The sequence below is a fragment of the Fringilla coelebs genome (genome assembly GCF_963513975.1).
Source record: "Fringilla coelebs genome assembly, chromosome: 2".
NCBI classification, from domain to species: domain Eukaryota; kingdom Metazoa; phylum Chordata; class Aves; order Passeriformes; family Fringillidae; genus Fringilla; species Fringilla coelebs.
The window spans coordinates 64,078,578-64,104,887 of NC_140029.1; the positions used below are offsets into that span (position 1 = coordinate 64,078,578).

General features: G+C 42.6%; 1 protein-coding gene across 1 annotated transcript in view; it reads left to right on the plus strand.

Moving 5' to 3' along the window:
* Positions 1 to 25,816, plus strand: part of FAM124A (family with sequence similarity 124 member A) — a gene marked incomplete at both ends in the record, with an annotated part of 36,547 nt that extends 10,731 nt beyond the window's left edge. Inside the window, 2 exons of the mRNA XM_084224603.1 lie at positions 15,278 to 16,017; positions 25,019 to 25,816. Coding sequence (XP_084080729.1) covers positions 15,278 to 16,017; positions 25,019 to 25,816 — 1,538 coding nt within the window. The remainder of the gene's footprint in view (positions 1 to 15,277; positions 16,018 to 25,018) is intronic.
* Between the last annotated feature and the right edge of the window lie 494 nt (positions 25,817 to 26,310).

Here is a 26,310-nt window from a genome sequence, read left to right on the forward strand (position 1 = left end):
GTTCACTTTGACACAGTAAAGCCTCCTTGGATCTCTTCTTGGATCTATGTCTAGAAACAGTATAGAAAATTAAACTGTTTGAATATTTATGACCAAATACAAACCATGTGTAAAGACCTAAATATTGGCACTTGCAGGGATACAAGGCAAAATGAGAACAAAATCTATAGACACTGTGTGGGCCAGTGTGAATGGGCCCTCAGGCCAAAGGAGTTTGCAGTGATGAATGTCATTGGAGCTGGGAATGCAGGAATAATTGGATGTTTATTGTAAGCTGATGCCAACAAAGCACTTCAGAGCAACTCCAGTGAAGTCGGTTTTTTATTTCAGAGGTGGTAGTTGCTCTAGTAAGTGCCACAGATATTTCTAGATATTTACAATGCCAGTTGATTTTCAGGTTATCCAACTGATAAAACACAAATTCTCGTGTCTGGATTATTTTTTCTTTATTTTTCACCACTGCAAAATGATGATTTTTTTTTTAAGCAACAAGGAGCACTTTTTCACTCCATCTCCTTCCTTGGTTGTAGAACACACTGCATCCACAGCACTTTGAAATGCAGCAATGCTTATTCATGCATGACTGCTGGTATCTCTCCTTGTCCAAGTGCAAAGTGATGTCTGTCTTCCTGATTCACACATAGATGTGAGCTTTATTTATGCCAAGCAAGCACATCAAAAATTCCAAGATGACAAGTTGTGTTTTATAATCTGGATCTCTAAGCACCATGAAAATCAGAGGGCAAGAAAGCTGTCAGGTTTTTTTCTCATTCACACATTCTGGCTGAAGTGTGCAGAGGGTTATTTTCCATGGTCTTCACTGAAGGGCTTTAATTGATTTCAACAAGAGCTGGATGAGACAGCATTCGTAATGTCTGACTCCTGAGCTGATGGGACTAGCAAGGAACTCGCTGTGTCTCCTCCATCTGCTCAGGGTGTGTGTGTGTGTGTCTGAGAAAGAGAGAATTTAGTGCAGCTTTTTCCTAAATTCTGTTGTTTGAATAGATTTCTGGATTCTCACCGTCAGGCATCGTTTTTTAAATGATTGGGAGGCAAAATCCAGGCAATCAGCTTCTCTGTGCTAGTGAAAGCATATTGGGTTTGCCTGATTACACCAGATGTGTGGCACACCACCCTCTCAGCTCACAGTTCCAGATGATGGCTTGGGGAATATGCTGCCAACTTCCTCCACCTTTTGGGTGGTGACTCATACTTACTTGATTAATGGAGGCAGATCAGTTCAAAAGACAAGGTGCAAGTAGAGTATTTCTCATTTCAAAACTTGATTTGAATCCCTTAAAAACTTTGCATGGCTGCTACATTTTACAGATAAAGGCAGCAAATTACATGTGTGAGCCTTGGTTTTTATTAGATGAGGTATTTCAGGGGAATGAATCTGTTGTTACGTGGCAGCTACAGTGTGTCACGTTATCTATGGTCTGCTCAGCGTCCTGCTGGCCACTGCTGGGCTGTGTCTGTGGCCATTGCAGCTGTGTTTCAACACCAGTAATTTGTCAGTACAAGGAGGTATTATCATTCCAGCAAAGACACACAAGTTCAGGAGACAGAAAAGTCTCCTTCTTTCTCTTTTCTGCTTCCAGGGCAAATTACAGTGATACAGCTTCACAAGTAGCAGTATTTAGCTTTGCCTTTTGAGGGGTTTGTGTGGTTGGTTTGGTCAGACACTGCAACAGTAAGAGAAGCAGTTACTTAAAAGAATTTTGGTAAAATAGAAATACTTTCATGTCAGAGGCTGGTAGTGGGTATGTAATGTATTTTAAAGAAAGATTGTTGGAGAAGAGAGATTGGAAATAAAAGGTGATTTGAACCTTTTAATTTCTTTGGGGAAAAGATTCAATAAGTGGTATCATTCACAGGACAGAAGGCAGTCTAGTCAATGATGCTGTTAGTACAAAGTAAGCTGTTGCACACTATGAAGAAAAGAAACTCCATTACCTGCAGCTGTTTCACCTGAAGCTCCTGTTCTAATGGAGTTTATCTAAACCAGAAGGATTACAGGCTAATTTGGCTTTACAGGGGTCCTATTTGGTAGTACTAGCAAGACTCCAATTTCAGTGTTTAACAAATGAATAATCTTTTCACTTTCTGGATTAACTCTACTGGACAGTGGTTTTCCACAGACATGCCAGGAAAAGGTTAAGAAAGACTTATCAGGTGGATCAACTACAGCTTCCATCACAGCAGCTGAGCAAGACCACAGGACTTTGCACCAATGCAAAGTTGTACAGGAATTCCAGACCCCCCCAGGTCAGAAGTAAAACCTCATTGGCTGCTAAATGGCAGTGGCAGGATCATTCTGTGCCTATTTCTGGTGCTTTTTTCCCCTGAGCACAAGGCAGCAGCTATTGTGGTCAGTGTACTGCTTCAGCAGTTCAAAGCCCTGCCTGGTGCACTGGTTGGACCTTGGGTTTTCGGCAGCCTCTCACTTCTTTTCTTCTTTGCTCTTATGTCCCAGCTTCAGACAACCAAAAATGCTTTTTGCTGGCAGCATTCATCTAACATTTGTGGTTTTGTACAGCAGGTAATTTGGGGAAGAGCACCAAAGTTTGCAGAGCGTGTGTATTTCGGCAAGAAAAGGCAGCGGGTGCCTGCTGCGCTGTGGCTGTTGTCAGGGTGACTGTGTGCCACTTTGCCTTGTCTTATGGAGTTGAACAAAAAGGTCAAACCTGCCTGCAGAACGATGCATCTGGAGGTATTACAGCTTTCAAAGGTTCAGCAGTATGATTTCAATGAAGAGGAATGCCTTTTCTTTTCTTTTTACCTGAATCCTGGTTTTTACCCTTTTTCCTTTGTTCTTTAGGAGGTGCTTTGTCTTGTTGGGTTATTCTGCCTACTGGTGTGCTCTTCATTAATCTAGGAAATGTATTAGCCTTCATTTTCTGCATATTTTCAATTACCTTTTCAATTATGGTGTTTTATTTCCATTAGGAATCCCTAATTCTATATGAGAGAGAATTGTGCTGGGCACTTTACACCCACAGAAGGGACCTTTACCTGAGGTACATAATGCCAAAATATAAAGACCATAAGTGGCATATGGATACAGACAGTCAGAATCACAAAGAAATAATTAATTCGTGTTGGTCGGCACAATAAACAATAGTCTCCATACATCATAATTTTAATTATCTTCAGATTGGTTTGAGCTATGTGTTTCAGAGATGATTTTCAACTAGGGAGGAGGAATTTTGATGAGGGATGCTTATTGCCTCTTCTGCTTAATTTTTGCATTGATGAAAGTGGCTCTTCAGAAAGACCCAAACCAGAAATGGACGTTTTGAAACATGACTTTTGTCATTTGTAACATTCACAAAGGATGAGAGGAAATGGCCTCAAATTGCACCATGGGCAGTTTATATTAGATATTAGGAAAAATTTCTCCACTGAAAATGTGGGCAGGCATTGGAACAGGCTGCCCAGGGAAGTGGTGGGGTCACCATCCCTGGAACTGTGTGGCTGTGGCACTTGAGGATGTGGTTTAGTGGTGAACAGAGCAGTACTGTTTTAATGATTGGATTCAATGATCTTAGAAGTATTTTCCAAACTTAATGATTCTATGATTTGAAGTATTCCGCAACTAGTCAGCCTTGGAGCCAATATAAGTAGGTTGTCTTAGAAATAATTGTGGAAGTGAATGATTTTTTTTTCTTTAACTATTTTTAGCCTGATAGGTAACTGCCTGGATACACATTTGTGCTGGTCCAGCTAGGTTGGTAAATGAAATATAAATGGTCCTGTGGGATAAGCTGCAAGTTTCTGGAAGAGTTTAGAGCCTTTGAGATTGTAGAACCCAGTAGCACGCTGTAGTTCAGGTTGTGCTTCTCAGTGAGGTAAAGACCGTGTCGCTCACCTGCTTTGCAGTTGGAAAGCTGGCAATTCACCTTCCCCTGCTCCCCTGCCTTTCCTTCAGCAGCTAGAAAACAATCTAGTCCTTCTAGGGTGTTCATATTCATTTGTGGTAAACCTGAGAGCTGGGGTATTAAAAGTTTTATTTCCATGTTGCGCATACCCATGTTCCTAGCCCATGGAATTTCGCCCTTTCTGGTTGTGGAAATTGAACACAAGAGAGTTTATTTTGGCAGATATAAAATATGTGGGTTACTGCACATGTTTAATAAATGCTCTGTTTGATATTCTATTCCTACACTGGTATAAATTCAGATCGTTGTTTGGGGATTTGGTCAAGCTTTGGTCATCACTTTGTCAGAGTCATCTACATCAGCTCCCTGGGCTTGTGACCCTGTGGGAAGCCCTCACTCGAGCAGGCTCCTGCCAGAGCCTGCAGAGCCTTGAAGAGAGGAGCCCATGCTGGAGCAGGTTTGGTGGCAGGGCTTGTGACCTTGGGGGCCTGTGCTGGAGCTGTTCCTGAAAGCCTGCAGTCCTCAGAAGGAACCCACCCTGGAGCAGTTTGGGAAGAGCTGCAGCCCATGGGAAGCACTCATGTTGGAGAAGCTCATGGAGGACTCTCTCCCATGGGAGGGACCCCACCCTGGAGCAGGGCAAGGACTCCTCTCCCTGAGAAGGAAGTGGCAGCAGAAATGATGCAATGAACTGACTGTAACCCCCACTTCCCATCCCTATGGGCCACTGCAGGGAAGGAGGTGGAGAACTGGGAGTAAACTTAATCCCAGGAAGGAGGGAGGGGTGGAAGAAGGTGTTTTTAAGATTTATTTTGCTTCTCATTTTCCTACTTTGATTCTGATTCTGATTGGTAATAAATTCAACTAATTTCCCAAAATCCAGTCTGTTTTGCTCATGACAGTAAGTGATGATTGATCTCTCCCTGTCCTTAACTCATGATCCTTTCATTAAATTTCCTCTGCCCTGCCCAGCAGAAGAGGAGAGTGATGGTGTGGTTCTGGTGGGCACCTGGTGTCCAGCCAGGGTCAACCCACCATGAGATGCCTTGTAACAAAAGCTCAGGGAGAAATGGCTTCCTGTTACTTGTGTATCATTTCAAAATCTGTCTTCAATGAACTGTTAAAGGTGATGAAAATTAACCAGCAGCAGGAAGGGGAGTGGGTCTGATTTTGGCTTTGAAAAATCTGTCACAAAGCTTGAATTTCATAATATAGTTGCCAGCTTTAAGTTAGGTTAGTTCTAGCTGATTCTGACCCAGGCACTGCTGGACTGGGTATCTTCTAAGTCTGTTTCTCCAAACAACATCATTTAATGAGTGTAAGGATATAATTATATTCTTTTATTGCTATACAAAGATACACTGTAGTATATTGTTTCTTATTTCCATAGAGAACAGGGATGCTTTTACAATGGCTGGCAATTAACTGTATTAAATACAATTATAAAAACAATTTACAACAGGCTTGCCAGCATCATACTGCATTTCCAGAAGTTGTTATTATAAAATGAAGACTAATTAAAATATGAGGAAAAATGCAAGAGGAAATTGGACCCAAATCATGTAAAGCCTTAGCCTGCAGCATCTGTCAGTGTTGCAAATTCAGGTGTTTTATATAGTAATGAAATCTGAAGTGTCAGCTCCTGTGGAAAATAAAGCTGTGGAAAATATGATACATCTTCTGCATATCTTGCCTGGCTTATGTTATGATGCCAGGGGTAAAATGCAATGCTGATTCCCACTCTGGCAGGGGGAAGAGGGAAAATGTCACTGGTATGTGCAACCCAGCAGTCTTTGGCTGTGCAAAACATTTATGTAACTGCTTGTCATCAGATTCCACTCTGCTGAAGGACCAAATGCTTGCATACAGCATAGAAAAGTACAGTGCTGATCCACAGGGAGCTGAGCTTGGAAGGCACCTCTAGAGATGAGGCCCAGCCATGTGCAAGGGCACGCACAGAAGAATGCATATCTTGAAATCAAACCTAGATTTGATTTTTGCATTCCAAGTGGCGTTGACCACAAACATAGCATTGCCCTTGTTGAGACTGAGGTTCCTGGTAAAGTTTGTCTGTCTTGGAGTAACCTGTGTATCTCTGGTTTTTGTAAAAATCAATTTCACTCTTTGGGATCATTTAGCATGCACCAAGCTGTGTGTTCTACGGCTTAATTACTTTCTACTGGTTTGGTGCTGGATTGGGATTTCTGTATCAAGGATGTGCAAGTGTACCCTAAGCAGTTACTGCACCAGAGTTATCAAAACATTGTTTGCAGTTGTTTTGTATACTCTTTTATGACCACATTCAGTCAGTTTTTTTTTTCTTGTCATACAGATACAGCAGATGAAAACTGGACTCGTTTAGTGGACTAGAGTAATGTGTATGGATGACAATGTAATTTTTTCTAGCTCCTTTTTTGAAGTCCACAGAGTCATAATCAAACCTTGTAACCAGATACATCCTCATTTGTAATAATCCAAGCATATTTCAGAAGCATAGGAAATCTTTGGTAGACACTGAGCTATCGAGTGCCATACAGTTGTAGCAAAATCTTACAGGAAATACGTCAGAGAAAGTCAAATTGGATTATTTGGTGATGTGGGTTAAATTTCCCCCCGTGGAAGTGTTACTGCTGCTGTCCCAGAAAACCACAAGGAGCTAGGCAGCCATTTAGTGGGTGTTTTAACCCTGAGAAATGGGTTGCAGGAAAGATCTTGGCACTCTTAAGTTCAGCTGGTACAGTGATGAGAATGATCTAGAAATTGTTGCTATGTCTGTCTGAATTGTTAAAGCCCAAAGAGGGAAGCTAAAAAAATAAATCTGTCCCATGGCAACTCCTGACTCAGAGGCACTAGTTGGGGTAGAGCAGGAAAAGCCGTCTGAGTCACCGAGTCGAATAACAAAACACTTGTGGAGGCTGGAGCTATTAAGGCAGTTTCTACTGAATGTTGCCAATGCCAACAGTCAGTTTCCTCATGGCCATAGCACATTATCGTGGGGTACTTTCTTTCATCTGAACTTTTAAAAATAAATAAATACCATTTGTTTATGCACACTCAGTGGAAACTGGGGCATTTGGTAATCATGCATGCCACATTCTAGAGCAGTAGATATCCTCTGTTTTTGTGGGTACAACATTTGTTGGTTTGTAGTTTGGGGGGAAAAAATAATTGTATCTATAGTTTATAAAATGTTAATGAGATGTTTACCAGGTGACTCCTGACTGCCATCAGAGGGGACCAGGATGGAGCACGGACAATGAAGCATGCTTTCCATTCCTGCTTCCCTTTTCCATCACCTGGTAGGGGGTAGTTATTTTCAGCCACACGCTGCTGTCAGCTGAAAGGATTATGAGATTCAAACTAGTTTTCCACTCCTGCCAAGTCCAAATAGGTTCTTTGCTGTAATGCTGATATTGTTCATTGTCTACAGAGACACAAATGTGGCAATGCTCAGCCATGCCTCAAGGTTTGATCCCACATTGTCTTTGGTTGTGTCTTCAGTGTAGATGTTTTGGTGTGACTTCTGCCTCATCTCTGACTGGCTTTCCCTGCCATGTCTTTGTGATACCAGGAAGATTTGTGCAAAAGCACCGACTGATTAAAAGAGGTCTGTCTGAAATTGAACATTTTAGCCAAGCTAGTTTTCTGACTGCCACAAAAAGACACAATCCTTATTATTCCTGAGGTCTGAGAGTTTCTTTTCAGCATGTTCAGCAAGCTCTTCCAGCTTGCATCTACATCTGACACATGGGAAGCACTGGAAACACTTAGCTGAGAATAGTAGGGGGAAGAGTGCCAACAGTAAAGTCTTAAATTGTCTTAAGCCCATCATAAAATCACACTTTCAGTTAGCTAAAGTACATTGTGTGTGGTATGGACCTCATTGTTGGACTGAATTTGTTAGCTACTCAGTGTTTCTTGTTTTGTTTTTTTTTTAAGGCAGTGTTCTTTCTGCCCTTTTATAAAAAACACATTTTTGACAATCTCAGCTTTTCACAGGAGTGGAACTTTAAGGAAACACAATGCCTGTAATCAGAGGACTTTGGAAATGATGGTGTTGGATGCAGTTTTTTACAGCTTTTGATTTACTAGTGGTTGCTGATGGGAGTTTTATTACGTAGTAATTTATTTACATGGTAATTGAATTACACACACAACTTGTAATTGAATTACACATTGCAGCTCTCTACAGAATCTGGTATTTATACCAAATATCAGTGTCTGGGTTCTTGCCAAGAACTATGATCCTTATCTGTGGTTGAGGAGAGTATTGAAGACTTCAGTGCTCTCCAGAGGATAAGTCGATGATAAGGCTGCTGGGTTTTTAAATTGAAATTCTGATTATTTCTAACAATATAACATAATGTTCAAGGAGCATATTTTGAGGGAGAACACCAGGCAGCCAAAATAAAGAGCTCATGGAGAAGCCTAGAGCATTGGCAGAAAAATTATTGTCTTACGGGGTGTTTGTAAGGAATTGCCAAGCAGTTTACTTGCTTGTAACCATGGTGTGAAAACACCCACTGTAGGTTCCTAAGTTTGTTTGCATGAAGATCCCATACACTGTCTTCTCAGAGCTGGGAGTCCTTTTTTTCATTGGGTGCTTAATCTACAATAAGCACAGCCTCTGCTTTGACATGCCTCCAGGCTCCATAAAGCCTGGGTGGAACACAAACACCCAGCAAAAAGTGTCAGGGACATGGGATTACACATCCAGAAACACAATATGGCATTCTCATCCTTTCTTTTGGCCTGTGTCTGAAGGGAAACATATTGTGAACTTGTGCCATCTATCTTAACAGGGACACTAACTTCCCACAGGTTTCATTGGGACTGAATGGAATACACTGGGACAAGAGGGAGAAAAAGTACTAATAGGAGTTCAAGCCACCCCTTTTCCTAACAGCAGCTGGACAGTCAGCCCACAGGCAGCACACACATCCTTTTATACCAGGCATGAGCTGTTCCTTAGCTGCCAGCTAGTGAGGGGGATAGGTGAGAAATCTGCAGCACTGTGAATGAAGAGATGAGGGAAACGGGGGCTGAGAACGGATCTGTGACCTAAGGAGTGACTCTGGCTCTTTGCCTTGGCATGGACAGTCAGCAGCCTTACTAAAGGAATCAAAGATGTTTTGGGGGATGTCATGGAAGACATGATAATCATGTAGCTCAAGAGCTTTTCTTCCATGACACTTACCACAAAACCACTTCTCATTTGTGGACAAATACAGCAAGATAACGTACTAGAATAAGGTGATGTGTGTTGGCCCATGCAGTGAGGCACCCAAGATGGAAGTGTGTACAGTGGAGAGTGATGAGCCTTACCTGAGGTTTGACTCTGCTTCTCACCTTGGGCTACTAAGGGAGCCCAGGACAGCCAGCCATGTGCTGGAGAGACATCCATTGGGTCCATAACCTTCCATGGGAGGACTCTGCGCCACAAAAGTTGTGATTCCCATGAAGTGATGAGGGTCACATGGCTCTGAAGAGGGCTTAGATGGCACCAGAGACCATCTGACTGCAAATGGAAGCGGGAGTGCCAGGTATTGTTGCATTATCAGCTTAAGAACTGTAGCTATGCCAGCACCCAGGCCAGCAGAAGGGAAGGCAGCAGGAATACAGGGAGAGGTGAAGGGTGTTACATGGATCCTTTCAACAGCAGCTTAAATTGATCATGAAAAGTTACCCCTAGGCAGGTCAGGAGAAGATAACTGGTGAGGCAGGGATGGAAATTCACTGGAGCTTGAGCACAGTGGGGAGTTTCAGCAAGAGTTTTACCATCTAACAGCAAAGGTGCCACTTGTTTGGATCTGCCATTGCCTTTGCTTGATCATGCAGGGCCTCTGTGGGCAGTAAGTGTCAGCTGTTGTCAAGATTCATTCCCTCAGGATTGCTGCAGTGCTGTACTCCAAGGGTAATAATGACTCCTCGTAAGACTGTTCATATTAATGTACCAGAGAAGGCTTTCTAGCTCCATCAGAGAGATAATGAGCCTAATTTTGAGCTTTTTGGGTTTTTTGCTCAGGGTTTTTTTGTAATTTCAGCTGCTGGAGGAGCAGATTGACCATTTTGCTGTGCTTGTCTGTGTGCTGGTCTTCTGTGTGTTGTCTGTGCATGGATGCAGGAGTAGAACATTCATTGTAGAACATTCAACTGCAGTTGCTCAGGAAAATGATGCTCTGAGGGGAGTGTGAAAGAGGTTTCTCCTCTTGGCATGGTGCTGTGCAGAACATCCCCTTTCTTCTTGCTTCTGAACATCCTTCCTGAGTTTGAGGAGGTGTACAAAGCAGGGCATGCTGAGAAGCACATCATCCAGCAGCCCTGCATTTGTCAGATGCTATTAAACAGCAGGGAAAGAGAATGGAGGAGCTGGTGAATCTGTCACATCCTGCTTGTTCAAAAGATTATTGTTGCTGCATAATTCATCAAAGCATGACTGACCTAGTGGTGGGTTCTGCTGCCAGAGGTGTCCAGTTACTGCTTCTGTTGCAGCTGCCCATAAAGCAGTGTTCTTGTTTGTGAAAGCAGCCTCTGACTTTGTGTCTGACCATGAGCCTTTCAATTAGTACACATTAAAGGATCACTCTTGCCTTGGACTCAGATAAAATGTGAAGGTCCTGTTCACTGAGAAATGCTACAGTTTTGACATTTCCTTGTGTTTGGCAATGTGATTGAAGTAGGGGAGTACTGATACTTTCTGTGCAACAGCAATCCTGGGAAATTTTAATTGGAAATATTAGAGTGCCTTTTTATTCTGACATTATTTATACAGTGTTTGGGATTATTTTACATTCCCACAGTTGAAATATTTTGATTTATTAACAGTGAAAAAATATGCTGTTTTGTAATGTTTGGTTTTGAATTATTTCATTACTTCCTAATAGCAGTAATTTCTTGATAATGAAGTACCACTTGATGGGAGTTGCAGTTCAGAAGCTTGGCAAATTCACCCTGAACCCCTCCTGTTGCCCGATTTCCATCTCTGGTACTGCATCATGGAATTTGAAGTCTTACTGCCTTATGTAGCAATAGAGGAATCTGGTCTGTATGGCATAAGACACGTTCAGGTGTTGAAGCAGCATGCTGCAGTGGAAAAAATGGAAATTTGTATTCCAGTGTTCTGATTCTCAATGCAATATTGCTGGTCAGCAAAAAAAAAAAAAAGAAAAAAGATTTTGTCAAGTATTTTTAAGTTGGATATTTCCTCTGTGTTTCCTGGATAGAAGATTGAAAATGTACATGACTGTAAAATTGAAATTATCTGCCACAGTTTGGAAATGCTCTTTCACGTGCACAAACTAGGACTGGGAATCAGTCTGCCTAAAATCTCACTTCATTGTAAATTCAATCCTATCCTTTGAAACTTACCAGGTTTCCTTGGCCCTGTAGGTAACTCTTCATTAAATAATTCCTGATAAGTCTGACAGGTCTTTTGGTTCACCAGCGCAGGGTGAGGAGAGACATTTCAGGGAGACAGGTATTTATATCCTTCCTAAACTCTGCTATGGGATGAGTTTGGTTCACTGGAGAAGCCTGGAAAATCAGATCTCATCAAGACTGCTGAAGGTGGGGACTTCTCCTGAAATAAAGCAGTAGTTGGAACACTGCCATGAGAAGGAATGGGTTTTTGCTCAGGGCACCTCCAGGGGGAATGCAGCCTGGTGTGTCATGGTATAAAAGAGGGACCAGACTGCCAGGTCACAGCCAGAGTTTTACTTGAGCAAGGTGTTCAAGAGACCTAGGGCCAAAAGGCAAATGAAAAAGGGAGACTTCTCTAACCTAGGATTATGCAGGTGGTGTGGAAGAAAGCTCTAGGGACATTTTTGCCCCTTGTGTGGGTTAAAGTTAAATGCATACATACTGTAGGGAGAAGGAGTGTTAGATCCTGTTCCCCCTATCTGCAAGTGAGTCTGGCTGCTTCCCAGCTGCTGGGCTTGCTGTCCTGACCTTACACCCACTTGTGCCTGCCTTGGGTCAGGAGCCCTGCCTTCCCAGCCAGCAGGAGTGATACCTGAGTCCTTATGGCACCCCTCGGGGGTGGTGGCTGCCCCCCAGCCACTGAGTCCATTGCTCTCCACTTCACCCATGGGTATTTGTGTCACTAGATCATAGAATCATAAAGTTATTTAAGTTTGAAAAGACCTCTAAGGTCATCAAGTCCAACCATTAACCCAGCACTGTCAAATCCACCTGTCCTGTTTGTCCCCAAGCCCGGGCAGCTTCAGTTTCAGAGAAGTCACCAAAATGAGGTAGTTGGCACAGGCAGACTTGACAGGACCCACTGCTTTCTTTCAGATTGTCTGAAAGATGAAAAGATGAAAGATTGTCTTACTGATGAAAATGTCCTGGTTTCTGGGCAGGAGGAGCCACAGGGCGGGACTACCATTCTGCTTTGCAGGACTTTCTTTTATCTCAGCTCAGCAATATCACATCAGCAACAAAATAAAAATAATATGTACAGAAGGACCCGTACAATCATAAAATATCAGGGCCACCTTCCACTCCCAGCCTTAAGAGGTCAAGTGTAACAGCTCCACAGCATTTGGGCTGACTGGCTGCTTTAACCTCTCATGGGTTACCTAGCAGAGGAGTAAAAAGTTTAGAATTGTAAAATACTCTTTCAATCCTGGTAGTAATTACCTCTTCGCAAAGTTAGTGCTTTGCCAACTCAAAGAGACCTAATCCCCTTCTGTCATAGGAAGAGAAAAAATGTAATAGCTGTGAGAACTGTGAGGCTTAGATTCAAATAGATGCCTCAGCATTTTGATATTTTCTGTGGGATTAACTGGTAACACAGGAAGGCTAATACATATGCAGAGTTTTCATTAGCTTCTGTAACAATTTACCCCGGGGCAAATTGAACTGTGTCATGAGAAATGGCGTTGTTTCTCCTCCTTCTTTGTCAGATAAAGGAAAAACACTTGTTAGCAACATAGAAACAATTCGCAACTTGTCATCATTTCAGGGAACGTTTCTCCTTGCCTCATATTTCTCTTAAGTTTCCCTTTTTCTTACCCAAACAGAAAGGGCTGCCATTTTAGAAGCACATAAGCCACATAATGAAACATGTTAAAGCATCGGTGCTAACATAAAATAGGACTGAAGCTCTTTCTGTACTGATCTGTTGCACTCACATAGCTGCTGCTAGCTCAAAAAGCAGAGATGATTTGCTCTGCTCTGTATAACTCTGGCTCCTAAGGATGGCTTTGTGCTGTGCCTCTGAGGGTGGTTCTGTGAGCATCTGGTGCTGATGGGCACAGGCAGCGACGGCTGCAGAATACTAATGCTGCCCCTGGCTCCCACGAGGCTCCACTTCTGAAAAATGCTTCAGCCATTCAGTGTCCATGCACCATGCTGAGCAACAGAAGGGTAGAAAGGCAGTGCTCAGGGACTTTTTTTTTTTTAATGCAGGGCAAGAAGCTGACAGAAATGATGGGTCTGTGCTTCACATTGTTGTGCCCAGGCTTCTTTCAGAGCTGCAGTCATTTATATGCATAAATATCAAGCCTGTCACTTGTTGCAGGCTCTGATAGCATTTGTGTAACAAAGGAATCAGAGAGAGAAAAAAGCTGAATATCTTCTATTCCAGCCTTAGAAAATGAATGACTGTGTAGTTGTCAGGTTTCAGGTTTTATTAGATCACTGTCCTCTGCAATTTGTTTTCCTTCCTGTTCTGCTGTCCGACGTAGAGGACCATGAGAGGACCTCCCCCCACAGCCCTTTTGTCTTTCTCCCATGCTGTGACTACACAGGGGGTATCTCAAAGAATTACCTACCAGTAATGAGTGCTGCAGCAAAGCCTCTTGCCACATACTGACCCCGTTTTTCTTTTTCCTTCCATTTTTTTTCATCCATTAGCCATCTGACAGAGTCACTCCGCATCACCCATTTCATGCAGAGATATGAGAACTCTGCTGTAATTGTATTTTTGATTACTTGCTTGGTTTTTCTTTATCTCCCCTAGGCAAGATGCACACTTGCTATTTGCTCTGCATGCCATATCTTTCTGCAGTTCTAAATTGAGGCCGACGTTGTGTTTACCAGTCACCTCTGCCTGCAAAGCTATGCAGTTGCATCTAAATTTTCTCTTGCAGCTGGGTCTTGCAGCTATTCTATATTGAAAGGCAACAAAAATACACTGCTCGCACAAAGCTGCTTTTCCATTAAAGCAATTGGTGAAGTATCACAAGAATGTTGCTCTGATGCCAGGAGGGAGGAGGGAGAGATTTGTACTGATTGCTAATAGGAGGGGGAATAGCCTTTGAGACAATCCCCTTATTAAATGTGGTCTGCACAATGAAAAGCTTGGGAAGCCTTTCTAAGGCTTCTCACATTTAGGCTTTGTGCCCAAGCTCAGGGTCTCAGACGTGGAGGTGGTTTCAGAATGCCACACAAGGGGAACCATTTCAGCAAAAATATCAAGGTTACTTGATTAATTTATTAAAGTGCCTTGGATCACCATGCCTCTTTATTGGCACGTAACTCCAGCAGAACAAAGTAACAATTTCTCCTTAGCCCTGGAACCAGCCATTGCTCTGCTAGGCTTTCAAAGAAGTTCCAGGGACAAACAAGAGATAGAGCCCTTCTGAACATTGCCAAGCTTAACTAGAAGTTTCTTTTTCCCCTGAGTAAGTGTAACTATTTTGTTCCCCCTCCCTTTACAAGTCTCCCCTAATCTTAAGAAAACCTTGAAGCAGTAGTATTACAGTCGGAAGATATAAACAGTGCAGGATTTGTAGGGACAAGTACTAAATTATCCTAAAGGAGGACCTGTATGCCTGAAGGCTTGTCTGCTTTTTTTTTTTTTTTTTACCAGCTGTATCAGTGGGTCTAATAAAAGATATTACCTTTCCCTACAAACATTGCCTTACTTACTAAAGCAGTTGCCTCCAGGACATAAAACACTTAACTGTGTTTGAAACTCCAGTGTCAGGGTGATAGAGCTCAATGTGTGATTTCCATGCCCTGAGCCAGTTGGCAAAAATGAAAGTAAGGCGGGATGAGCACTCTCCACCCTTATCATTCTGCACATGATTAATGTCCCTTACACGCCCACTCTACACCAGTATTTTTGTCTTTCCTACCTCTCAACTGTCTGGAACAGGTCTTTTCCAACAAATAAATGCATGTTGACTGGCTTCTTTTGGATGCTGTCTTGGAGAAACAGCAGCTCTTACAGTATGTTTGGTGAAACTTTCCTCTGCCTTCTGATTATTTTCTTCATTGCTATATCGCTGTACTTTTTTTGTTGTTTTTTTACTACAAGTGAGATTCAGAGAGCTGGAGAAAAAGAAAAGCCCACTGTGACTGAGTGGACTGTTTCTCCTTTAAGGGTCACCTAAGTGTTATAACTTGGTTGCAAATCTGAAAGGACTTTTTTTCTTTGAATATTTCAGGTGAACTTTCCGTGGAAGGCATACAAGACCCATTCCTCGTTAGTGTACACATTATCGCAGACCCAGGTGAATCCAAGACTCTTCAGCAGGCCATTGATAAGCTCCTAGCCTGGATCCATCCAGACCTCCAGCTGTTCCGGGTCTCCGAAAGACGAGCGCCCAGGAAGCGCAGGAAGCCGCTCAAGGCCGGCGTTTCTCAGCCAGCCCTGGCTGTCGTTCTGTTCCTGCAGGAGGAGTACGGAGAAGAGCCCATCTTGCAGCTCCATGAAACCTTTCAGCGGCCACCTTGGCACTACCACCACACCGAGCTAATGCACGGCAAGTTCCTCCCTTACCTGCCCTGCAGCCAAGACTTTTACACCTTGGCTCCAGAGACTCCTCTGTGGGCCATTCGCCCGGTGCACTACGGGAAAGAAATGATCCGCTTCACCATATACTGCAGGAATGAGAACTTCGGGGACATTCTGAAATTGTACGAGTTAATACTGAAAAGGCCAATGTGTCAGAAAAAAGCAGACTTCTGTGTTTTTCCCGTCTATTCTAACATGGAAATAGACATTCAGTTTTCTTTAAAAAAACTCCCTAAGGGACAAGTTCCAGTGAGGACAGAGTCAGCCGTGCTGGAGTTCAGAGTAAGAGATGTGGGGCAGCTTGTGCCTCTCTTGCCCAACCCTTGCAGCCCCATCAGCGAAGGCAGGTGGCAGACAGAAGACCATGATGGAAATAGGATCCTTTTGCAGGTAAACTCAATGGACTGGGAAATAGAAGCACATTTCTTGGTTTTGTGCAGGAAAGCTTACCCTGCACTGAGAGTTGCCCTTTTGTTGGTTGGCTGGTTGGGTTGAGTTTTTTTGCTCTATCCTTGGAGCAAGAGCCAGGACAGTACTGCTGAAAAAAAGAATTTTAAACCCCTTGCTGTGTTGTGTAACTGATCACAAAAGCAGTGAATGATGTTAGCCAGACATCAGTCAACCTCAGTTTATGCTAAGAGTGATGTGAGATGAGATAGCTGTTTAAAAAAATGAGGAGAGAAGGAATTATGAGCCTGAGTGGAGAAATCATGGCTGGTGAGTGTAGTTTTATAAGAGGTATGGGCACAGAACTGACAGGGGGTTTTAAAATAGCCCTCAGTTATGAGACTTTTATGGGAGACAAGCAGAAGTCCTAATGGTACTCATTATTTTCTAGCGTCGCTGGGTGACAAACTGCATCTCTCTTTTGCACAGTGATTATCAGGATGAAGAGAGGGGTGATGAAGGAAAAGAAATGCATCCTGAAGAGCAGCCTAAGAGAGACATTCCCACTGATTTTCTTTTTGAACTAATGTCAAGTGCTCATAACCAAATCCTGAGAGTTTGTTAGGACATCTGTAGGGCACCGTATCTGGGCAGTATATCAGCATGCTCTGCTTCACCACACCACATCCAAGGGAGATAAAAGGATAAGCAGCAAACTCTAAACAGCTGTCTGCCCTGCAGAGGGGTATCTGTGGCAATCCAGAGCCATGTTAATGTGCATTCTTGCACTGCAGAGGGTTTAATTGCAGCTTACATTCGAATCAAGGAGCACAGTCCTTCACCTTTATAAGGCTGCTGTTCAGATTTCAAAGGGTATTCTTTTGGAGTGAATTCCATTCACGTGGCTTGTCCAATTGTCTGACCTTGTTTCTGTGGAAGACACATTGTGGGTGCCATCCTTGCACCGTACAGACCTCCCAGCTTGCAGAGAAGTGTGTGCAACCCTCTGTAGCACGGTGCCTCTGGGTTTGTAGTTCCTGGGACTGAAATTCCTGTACACGGGGCATCTCTGCTCTGGTGAGTCACATCCAGGTGGTGGTGGAACCTTTCTATGCTGCTTTGCAGGTGTAACCATAGAGAAATCCCATGCCAGAGCTGAATAACACTTGTAAAGGGCTGAGGAGGGCAGCTTCCTTTCCCATCTGGCAAGCCAGTCACCAATTTGTCAGGGTTACTGATTGCACTTTAGGCATATCTGTGTTAGCCCGAGATAAGCTGCAAACTGAATCTGACATGTCATCACCAAGCTTATACACAGCAACCACACTCACCTATGTCCTCTTTTCCCTGCTCTTTGTCAGGAGGTTTCTGCTGTGTGATATAACTTTGGTTTATGGGACCTTACATCGGTTTCAATCAAATTGAAGGGAGGGGTAAAAACAAACAAAAAAATAGGGCTTCTAAATAGGGCTTTTGGTTAAACCCGGCAAATTTTCCGAAGTAACAGCTGTCAGGCAGTACAGAGGTAAAGTGAGACTTGCTGAGCAAAGAAAATCAGAATAAGATTTTAGTCATATGAACCAAAAGAGAAGAGCAGAAACCTGCCTAAGTATGGCCTGCAAATACAATTGATTTTAATTTCTGTTTTCGGTGAGGATGATGATTCTGAACAGGAGGAAAAAATGGCAAATGAGAATGAAGTTACCGAAATGGAATTTATCACTCTGGAAGTTTGGTGAAGCAAAAGGAGTTTAGTATATGAAAAGTGGAAGGAAAACGGAGACTTTGGATCTGACTTATACTATTTTAAAGTCATGAAAACTACGTCCTGGTGTATGGGATTTAAGCATGTCTTAACACGTACAGTAAGAAGTGCAGCTCTACAGCTAAATCAGAGGGAAAATTTCCTGTTACTCAGATCCCTACAGCCACCAGTGCAGCATGACCATGAAAAGAAAATTGCAGTCCCTGGTGGGTACCAGAGTTACTGTGCCATAGGAAGCACAGGAGGTTGCGCAGGTTCCCAAGGGCCATACCTGTCTTCAGCTCTGGACTCCAGAAAGGTGACCTCAGAAAGGTGCAGGGACAGGGAAGGGCTCTCACCCCACGCAGAGGAATGAAGAGACAGTCCTGCAAAGGGAAACTGGAAGAGTAGGGCCACCTGTTTTCAACCAAAATAAGTCTGAAGGGAGCTCTGACTTGAAAACAGATCACATGATAAACAGCAGGAGCAGGAAAAGGCTCTGTTTACTCAGTTATGGGTTTGATATAGGAACAAGAACCTGCCAATAAATAGATTTTAGTGCATATTCATAGCCAACTACATAACAACCACCCAGCAGATGCAAGCAGGTTAATACCTTAATTTAAGGCAGGATTGTCAGCTAGGGAGAAGAAATGATAGAGCGTGGGTTATAGGAAACACTGGATTTGGTGAGCCATGAGCTCCTTATATTCATTTAACACTCACGGATTTATTTTCATTCTAAGTTAAAGCAATTATAATATCTACCTTTGAAAGTAACAAGACTACAATTTGACTTCTCACAGAGAGTTGCTATTAGCAATATTATCCATGCCACAGCATTGACGATAACTTTGATTTCTTCCCAGTTATATAAACTTAAACAATGACCTCTCCACACTTTTCAGTCTCCATATCAGTTGACAGTTAGTAATCATCAGCATGGTTTTGTTTACTTTATACAGATACTGCACCTTTTAAAAATTATAAATGTACCAAAAATGATAGATTAACATCCCTGTTAAATTTAAGCAGTGTTTAAAGTTTTAAGTTTGAGTATACCTCCATATTTAAGCTAGTGAGATGTGACCTCTTGCTTGTCCTGACAGGGACTTGGATCTTTGCCAGCCAGATTGATCCATGTTCTTAATCCATTTTGCAAATGCAATTATCAGGGGGCTTAGATAAAGTCAGTTCAAGAGACAACAAAGTTATTCATGGGTAAGACAAATCTGTTTAATGCCAAGACACTATTCCTTCCTTTGCAGGGCTGCCCTTCAGAACTATTTTGTCACAGTAGCTTTTACACATTGGCAAGTTGCTCCAAGGGTGCAGCTATATAACAGCTGAGGTACAGGGTTCAGCTGGCTGGAGCAGGAGCAAGGCTTAGGACCTCAACTGCATCCTATGGGAAGATACCCACACTGCTTCACCAGAGCTAAGCCCAGAAGCAGGAGCTCTGGGGAGCTTTTGTCAGAGCAGTGGGAAGAGTATGTAAATAATGTAGCTAAGAATATACCATGTACTGGTATGCTGAGTCTGCTGCTGGATTTGTAGGTCTTGTCCAGATTCTTGGCTGCCTCTGGGTGTAATCCTCACAGAGACAGATGAAGTGCTAATCAACTTGCACTCCTGGCAATGCCATGTGGGAAGCAGGAAAGGTTGGTAACTGATTGGACTGGCTTGGCCATGCATGTTTGGGAAGCAAGGATAGTGAGCAGAGAGGAGAAAGTGCACAGATGGCCTCTTTAAATTATGATACCATCTCTGGATAGAGCGGGGAAAGTAAAATAACATTTTGGCTGGATTTCCTATCCACTCTGCATGAGATGGAGCATGCAGACATACCCAGGAGGAAGGTAGACACCAGAAAAATTAATATCTTGCCTAGGCAGAGACTCAGCACTAAAGCATAAGACCTGCTGCTGTTTTACATGCCAGAGAGTCCCTGTGCGGTTTATGAGGTGGCTATTTTCTGCCTAGTGCTGCTTTTTAAGGCATCCTTGAAATAACACTGCAAATGTTAACAGATCACAGCTTATGAGGAGGTAGAGGGATTCTTTTTTTAGCTGATTTGCTGAATTAATCGGCCAATGTTCTTATCTGTATGGGGCAACTGTAATCTTGAGTTGAGAAGTGGTGTCGTGTTTCAGGAGTGCAGGCAGTGGCCATAACCAACACAAGGAGCTGGGACAAGAGGACTGAGTTATGTACAAGTGGAGAAGAGAAATAAAGACAGCTAAAGCAAGGTCAGGGAAGGCAAAACGACAAAAACAGGCAGAGAAAAGACACTTCTGTAGAAAACAGTCTAGTCTGCAGGAAGGAAAATGGAGGTCAAAAAGACCTTCAAGCTTGCTGAGTTCTTATACATAATAGTGCAGGTAGAGCAGAATTGAGCACAAAGAGGAAGAAAGGCAAGAAAAGCATCCACTGGCACAGGTTGCCCAGAGAAGTTGTGAATGCCCAATCCCTGGCAGTGCTCAAGGTCAGGTTGGATGGGGCTTTGAGCAACCTGATCTAGTGGAAGGTGTCTCAGCCCATGGCAGGGGGGTTGTAGCTATACAATCATTAAAGTCTCTTCCAACCCAAACCATTCTATGTCTCATGAAAGGCAAGAATGTGTACAACGTACCTTTACTAAAATTATATTTATTTTCTTCTGAACGTGGTGAAAAAGACACACTTTCAGAGCAAAAATTGACTCAGGCAAGGGAGGTGCCATGAACTGATTGAATTAGTCTGCAAATCTAATACTAGTCTCCTGCTTTACAAATTTTTTATTCTATTTTTTCCTTTCCTTTTTGTGACATAGGTGTTTGGTTGTCCTTAATGCTAATGTCTGGGTTTTGGAGGAGCGTAGAGAATCAGTCCCTAACTCATATAAGAGATTTTTATTTGTTTTTCTTCAACCTAAGGTACTTTATCCAGTTAAGTTCTAGGGCATACTAGGATCTCTTACAAATCTATACACCCAACAAAAATTCTTGAGAATAAATATATTTTGTATTACAAAGCACTCCGCTTTTCTATTTTTGTAAACACATTACAAGCCGCTTTTCAAAGAGGTTCAATTTTTAATCAAATCTGCACATTTTGCCTTTTTGAAATGCTGTGCTTCTGACTATTTGCCTTTCAAGTAAGACTTATTATGATGGTACTGAAGACTAATCTCTGCCATTTTTTCTTGTGTCGATTTTTTTTTTCCTCTGGATCAGTTCCACTGGTTTTAATACAATTAAACAAACACCATCACACTCCTGTTGAGCAAGGCAGGCAAAATCTGGGCTCGAGATGGTGATGTCATTGCTGTGCTTGCTGGGTCCTGACCTCAGCAAAGCCTTGCTGGCAGTTCTTAATGCAGATAATGCTTAAGGAGATCTCTATCTGCTTTCTTAAAAAGCAGATAACTTAAAATAGACTGCAGCAACACTCACGGATTTTTTTTTTCTGTTAGGTCCTGGCAGCCCAAGTTGAAAGTGCATTTCTGAAAGGTTCACCCCGAGTTGTTTATGGCATTCCCGGATATTCATAATGAAATTCTTCTGCAGCCATTGTAAAACACAAAGACTCTAAATCCCTCCAGGCTTCACAAAGATTTGTGCAGAGATTATAAATGAGCAGCAGATTAGAGCCAGATGAAAAAATCTGTTCTGTTAGAGAGCTAATCTGTTCAGTCAGTGGCCAGGTTTGCTGCACATCTTTGCGGCAAGGTCGGACAAATCTACCTCCCTGCATTTGGAATTTTGGTCAAAATCAACGTGTCGCTTTGCCTTGTGTCTTTGTCCTCTCAGATGACTGATGCCCTCTCTGGCAGCTCCCTGGTGCTTGTGCCTGTTGCAGGCAGCATGGCTGTGCCAGGCAGGGCTCTGCCAGGCAGCAGGGAGGCAACAGGCAATGCTGAGAGCATTAGCAAGCCGTGAGAAGGCTGATGATGAGGACTTGGAATAGAAAAGAACTCAGAAAAGATGCAGCTGTTTTCAAAGCCAGTGGCAGGATTAAGGGGGCAGAGAAGCCTCCTCCAGAAACTGAAGAGGAGCAGTCACATGAGCGCACAGGCTGCGTACAGCGCTCGGTGTGCCATCCCAAGGTGGCACAGGAGAGCAGTCACTGGCCTTGCCACAGGACAAGGAGCTAGTTTTGCCTGACTTTTAATCCTGGCTAAATCACTGAATCCCCTCTGTGATCTCTGACAAGTTAGAGAATGTAGATATAGAAAAGTCTTATTAGTCCACATAATCCAGTTCTCTACAATACAGGATTAGCCTGTAATCTTTATTCACTAGTATTTCCTGGGATGGAGCTTCTCACACGCTACCTGTGGTACACTCTTCTGCTGTAGTACACCACTGCTGCTTGTACTCTCTGGTGTTCTCACAGCCAGGAAAGCCTTCAGTTACCTTGCTTTAAGATTAAAGTATTAAAATTATATCTCCCCATTATTTCCCATTTCTGCCCGTATAAGAATGTGCAGCATTGGAAAATAGGTCTTTTAAATCTTAACTTGTCTAAAGAAAATGATCGAGATGAGCAGTTCCTCCTATAAACTGCTGTTCAGAAATGAGCTGTGTTAGTGATGTTGCTTGGTCTGCCCTGCAGGCAGCCATTCTGGGGCCAGGCTGTGCTTGCTCTCTTCTCCTCACCACCCACCATTACCTCCTGCCAGGCCAGCTGGGCTTGACCAGGAGCTGTGACCCAGGAGCAAGATTAACAGCAAATACTTTGTGTAAAATGAGGTGCCTCTATCTGTCTGCAGGAACATTCAAAGAACTAGGAAAAAAAGGTTTAAAATAGCAAAACCCAAAAACTAACATCTTACCTAAAGTAGGTTGTCAGCTGCAGTGTGTGTTCTCACTGTAGTATGCCCAAGGACATAGAAAACAATTCAGCTAACCAACCACACACAAGAAAGTTTTCAGGGAAAGCTGCATTGCCCTCCAGACCCCACTGGCTGTATTAATCAGGCAGCTAAATCTGATTTATGATGTCTGTGGGCTCTGCCTGACATATGTGTGGTGGTGTGGTCTGCACAAGGTAAAGGTACTGGCCCCGGAACTCTCTGCAGTGCAAGGATAGATCTGTTCCCAAAATGATTTTGGGAACGGATTCATTGAGCATGGTGGCTGAATTCATGTAGTGTATCTCATAACAGGGTTACTGCAGAGAAAAAAAATGGTACCTTTTGTTAATGCTAACAAAATATAATGAAGAGTGTTTTCTTGATCAAACACATCAAAAGAGTGCAGTGATCTGTTTGTGGACTTTCAACATGTCATATTATTTCTGGGTTATCCAAAAATGTCTTTAGTTAAGAAACAGCTAGTATTTCCTTCGTGGACAAGCTTTTTGTCTTGCAGAGTAACTTTTAAACAAATTGGCTCACATATTGCATTAATAAAATAATGTTATTTGTAGAGGTCTAACATGATTTCTGGCTAATGTTTTGTTGACAACTGACTCATTACATTTGACTCCTTTGTCCTCGATTTCTTCCTTCATATAATTCTTTATGACATTAAGGGAAACAGCTTACTATATTACACAGAAATAGGTTATGAAATAACACACCTTATTACAGATATATATATATGTACACACATATATATATAATATGCATATGTATATTTACTCATCTACAGTATCTAAATTACTTCTATAGTTTGGCTGTCCTGTAATTTCTGTAAGAGACCATGAAAGAGCCAAGCATTTTTTGCAGAAAATCCTTTTTTTGCCCATAAAATCACTTCAATAAAAACCAGAATATGGCTGTGACAGATCTGGGTCACTAAGACAATGTGATGTGCACTAGCAAGATGTTAGAAGCAGCAATGTATGGAGCTCTTTTAGAGGCTGGGTACAAAGAACCTCCTTGGTTGCCAGGTCTCAGCTCCTTCTGTCCTGTCATATAATATGTTTGGTAAAATGAGCAGGCTCTCTGTCTTTATTCATTACTCGCCCCAGAAGATTCTTCTCTTTCTGTTGTTGTTAGAAACCTTTTATTAGTTTGTGATTCTATTTTTTTTTTAATGGATAGTTCATTTTTTTTTCCTCTGGCTCCATTGTTTTCAGTTCAAATTTTTTCCTTTTCACATAGGTGTGATTGGAATCATATGAGTATTCCAGATGAGGCCATAACAGTGTTGTCCACAGTGCTTTTTCAACTCACTCGAGACTGCCCAATACCATGTTGGCACAGCCTTGTTGCTTTAATGGCAGAAAGAGATCAGGATGCCCAGTTCTTTCTCCTCTCCTGTTTCCGACAAGTCCCATAGCTGAGATTATTGTTTATTCTCAAGGCTACCATCTTCCACTTTGTCCCATTAGTTCCTCTCCCTTTTGGAGCAGAGATCAAGCATTTTGTATTACACAAGAAATTCCGTTAAGAAGACTTTAAATTAAACTTTTTTAAAGGCTAATTTCTAAAAGCCTCACTGAAATAAGGGCAAAGGTGAAAAACCTTACGACTGCTCAAACACAGTTCAGTTACCCAGACATCAGTTCCACAGGAAAGCCACCTCACTCCAGCTCTTTCTTGAGAAGGATGTTGGCTCATCATTTGTCCCAGCTGCTTTCCCTGTTCAAATGCTTGAATATCTGATGGGTAAGCAACTGAATCCTTCCCTGGGACTGGGATTCAGCTCCAGATTTGGATCATAACCATGAGTGTGCATCTTCAGTCTAGGTGTCTACAAGAAAACTGGACATGTGTCTGTAATGTCACTGTGAGCTAGTTAATAGAGCTGACTAGGTAAGAAAGAAAATATGAAAGACTTGAAAGAATTAATAAATTTCTATTGAGAAGACAAAATGAACTCGCTGAAGGCTTTCTGATGTTTCAAAGGAGGTCAAAACAGAAAAAAAAGTAAGGAAGAAATGAGAAATTACAATTATATAATATACTTCTTCCATTTCTTTATTTTTTTCTTAAGCCGTCCACTAAAGCAGTAATGTTGGAAGACAGAATATGAATGAATCTGAATAAGTCAATAGGAAGTGAGAAATTCAAGCTAGCGTAATTCAGCCCACAAGGCAAGGCTTCTCTACCATTTATTCTTGTTGTCTTTGAGGCTCCTTATATAAATATTTGGGATTTTGGCAGGGTGGTTTGTCTTTGTTATTGCAGTGAAACATTTGCTGCAAGCATACTGACTGAAGTCTGCTTGATAATTATTTGCAGTAACAACTCAGCAATGGAGAGTTAGGGTTGTAAAACTGCCAATTCTGTATTAATGCAATCTTCTTCTTTCCCTCTCCCGACTGCAGCAAGCACACAGTTGGTGTAGGAAGTCTGCAAAGCAGAACAAGCAACCATATCCATCTGTGTCAACAGATTCCCACTTCACCACTCTGCCAGCCTTCCTTCCTCAGAGCCAGCGATCCCTCTCTGAACAGCCACAAGAAATGGGTCCAAAAAAGGTACATCACACAAATGGCCTTGGTCATTATCTTGGTTTCTCCCAGGAGGACTTGAGACACAGTGATCTAGGAGACTTCACACGCAGATCCAGGAGTGCCTCCAGCATTTCTTGGTCCTTTCAACGAAGCAAGTCTCTGTTCTGCCTGCCCACAGTGAACTCCTCTTCAGCATCAGAGACATTTCATTTCAGTGAACCATTTCAGTTTTTTAACACTGGGTCACCTGTAACCAGGTTAAAAACATGGAAATGCAGCCCTAAGCTTAACATTGATGACTTAGAGGATGCCCAAGAGACTGATGTGGACACAGGGATGAAGCTGTCCTTCTCAGACCTGTCTGTGGTTTCTGCATACTCTGCCCTTAATGGATTTTGCAGTGAGTTGGAAGACTCTCTTCCATCACAGAAACAAACTGTCTGTAGGACTAAACAGGCAGCCACCAGTGGAAGGCCTGTATCAGCCATGTGCAACACTTTTGAGTCAGTTGATGGTTCACTGCCTTCCCTTTCAGAATGGTCTTCCAGCTCTTTCATGTCAGCATCTCTCTCCAAGCAAAACAAACAGCCCTTGGGAGCAGCTCCCTGTTCTCTGGATGATCGTGTTTGCCCGGCTTCACCAGTTAATGAAGAAGAATTTTACATCTGAGGCTTGTCTCACTTACACCTTCCAGAGGGAAAGTGTTCTACTTGTGAATGACAGCAGTGGGTCCACCCTGAGCTTACAGAAGGTTCCTTGCTGAGGAGAAGGTGATGCAGAAGTTTGTTAAATATGTGAAGAAAATGCTCAGAACCCTCTGACATTGGCATTCCCAAACTGGGTACAGTAAAGTAGTCTGAGATTGCACCCTGTGTCTTTGTACTGGAGGATATGATCAGCACAGAGACTTTTGTACAGCAGCACAAGGTGGATGTTTCTGACCGGCCCTTGGACTGATGGTGAAGGAAATGACAGAAGAGGCACATAGTATTCCATTTTAATTTTGCAGAAAATGAAGACTAATTTGTGAAAACAAACTGCTTTAACTCTTCTGAGAAATTCCCTTAACTCAGGAAAGGTGGGAAGAGAAGGAGGGTCTTATTTCCCTTTTACAGGTTCCAAAGGCAGCTCTGAGCACAGCAGGTCCCAACAGCACAGCCCCA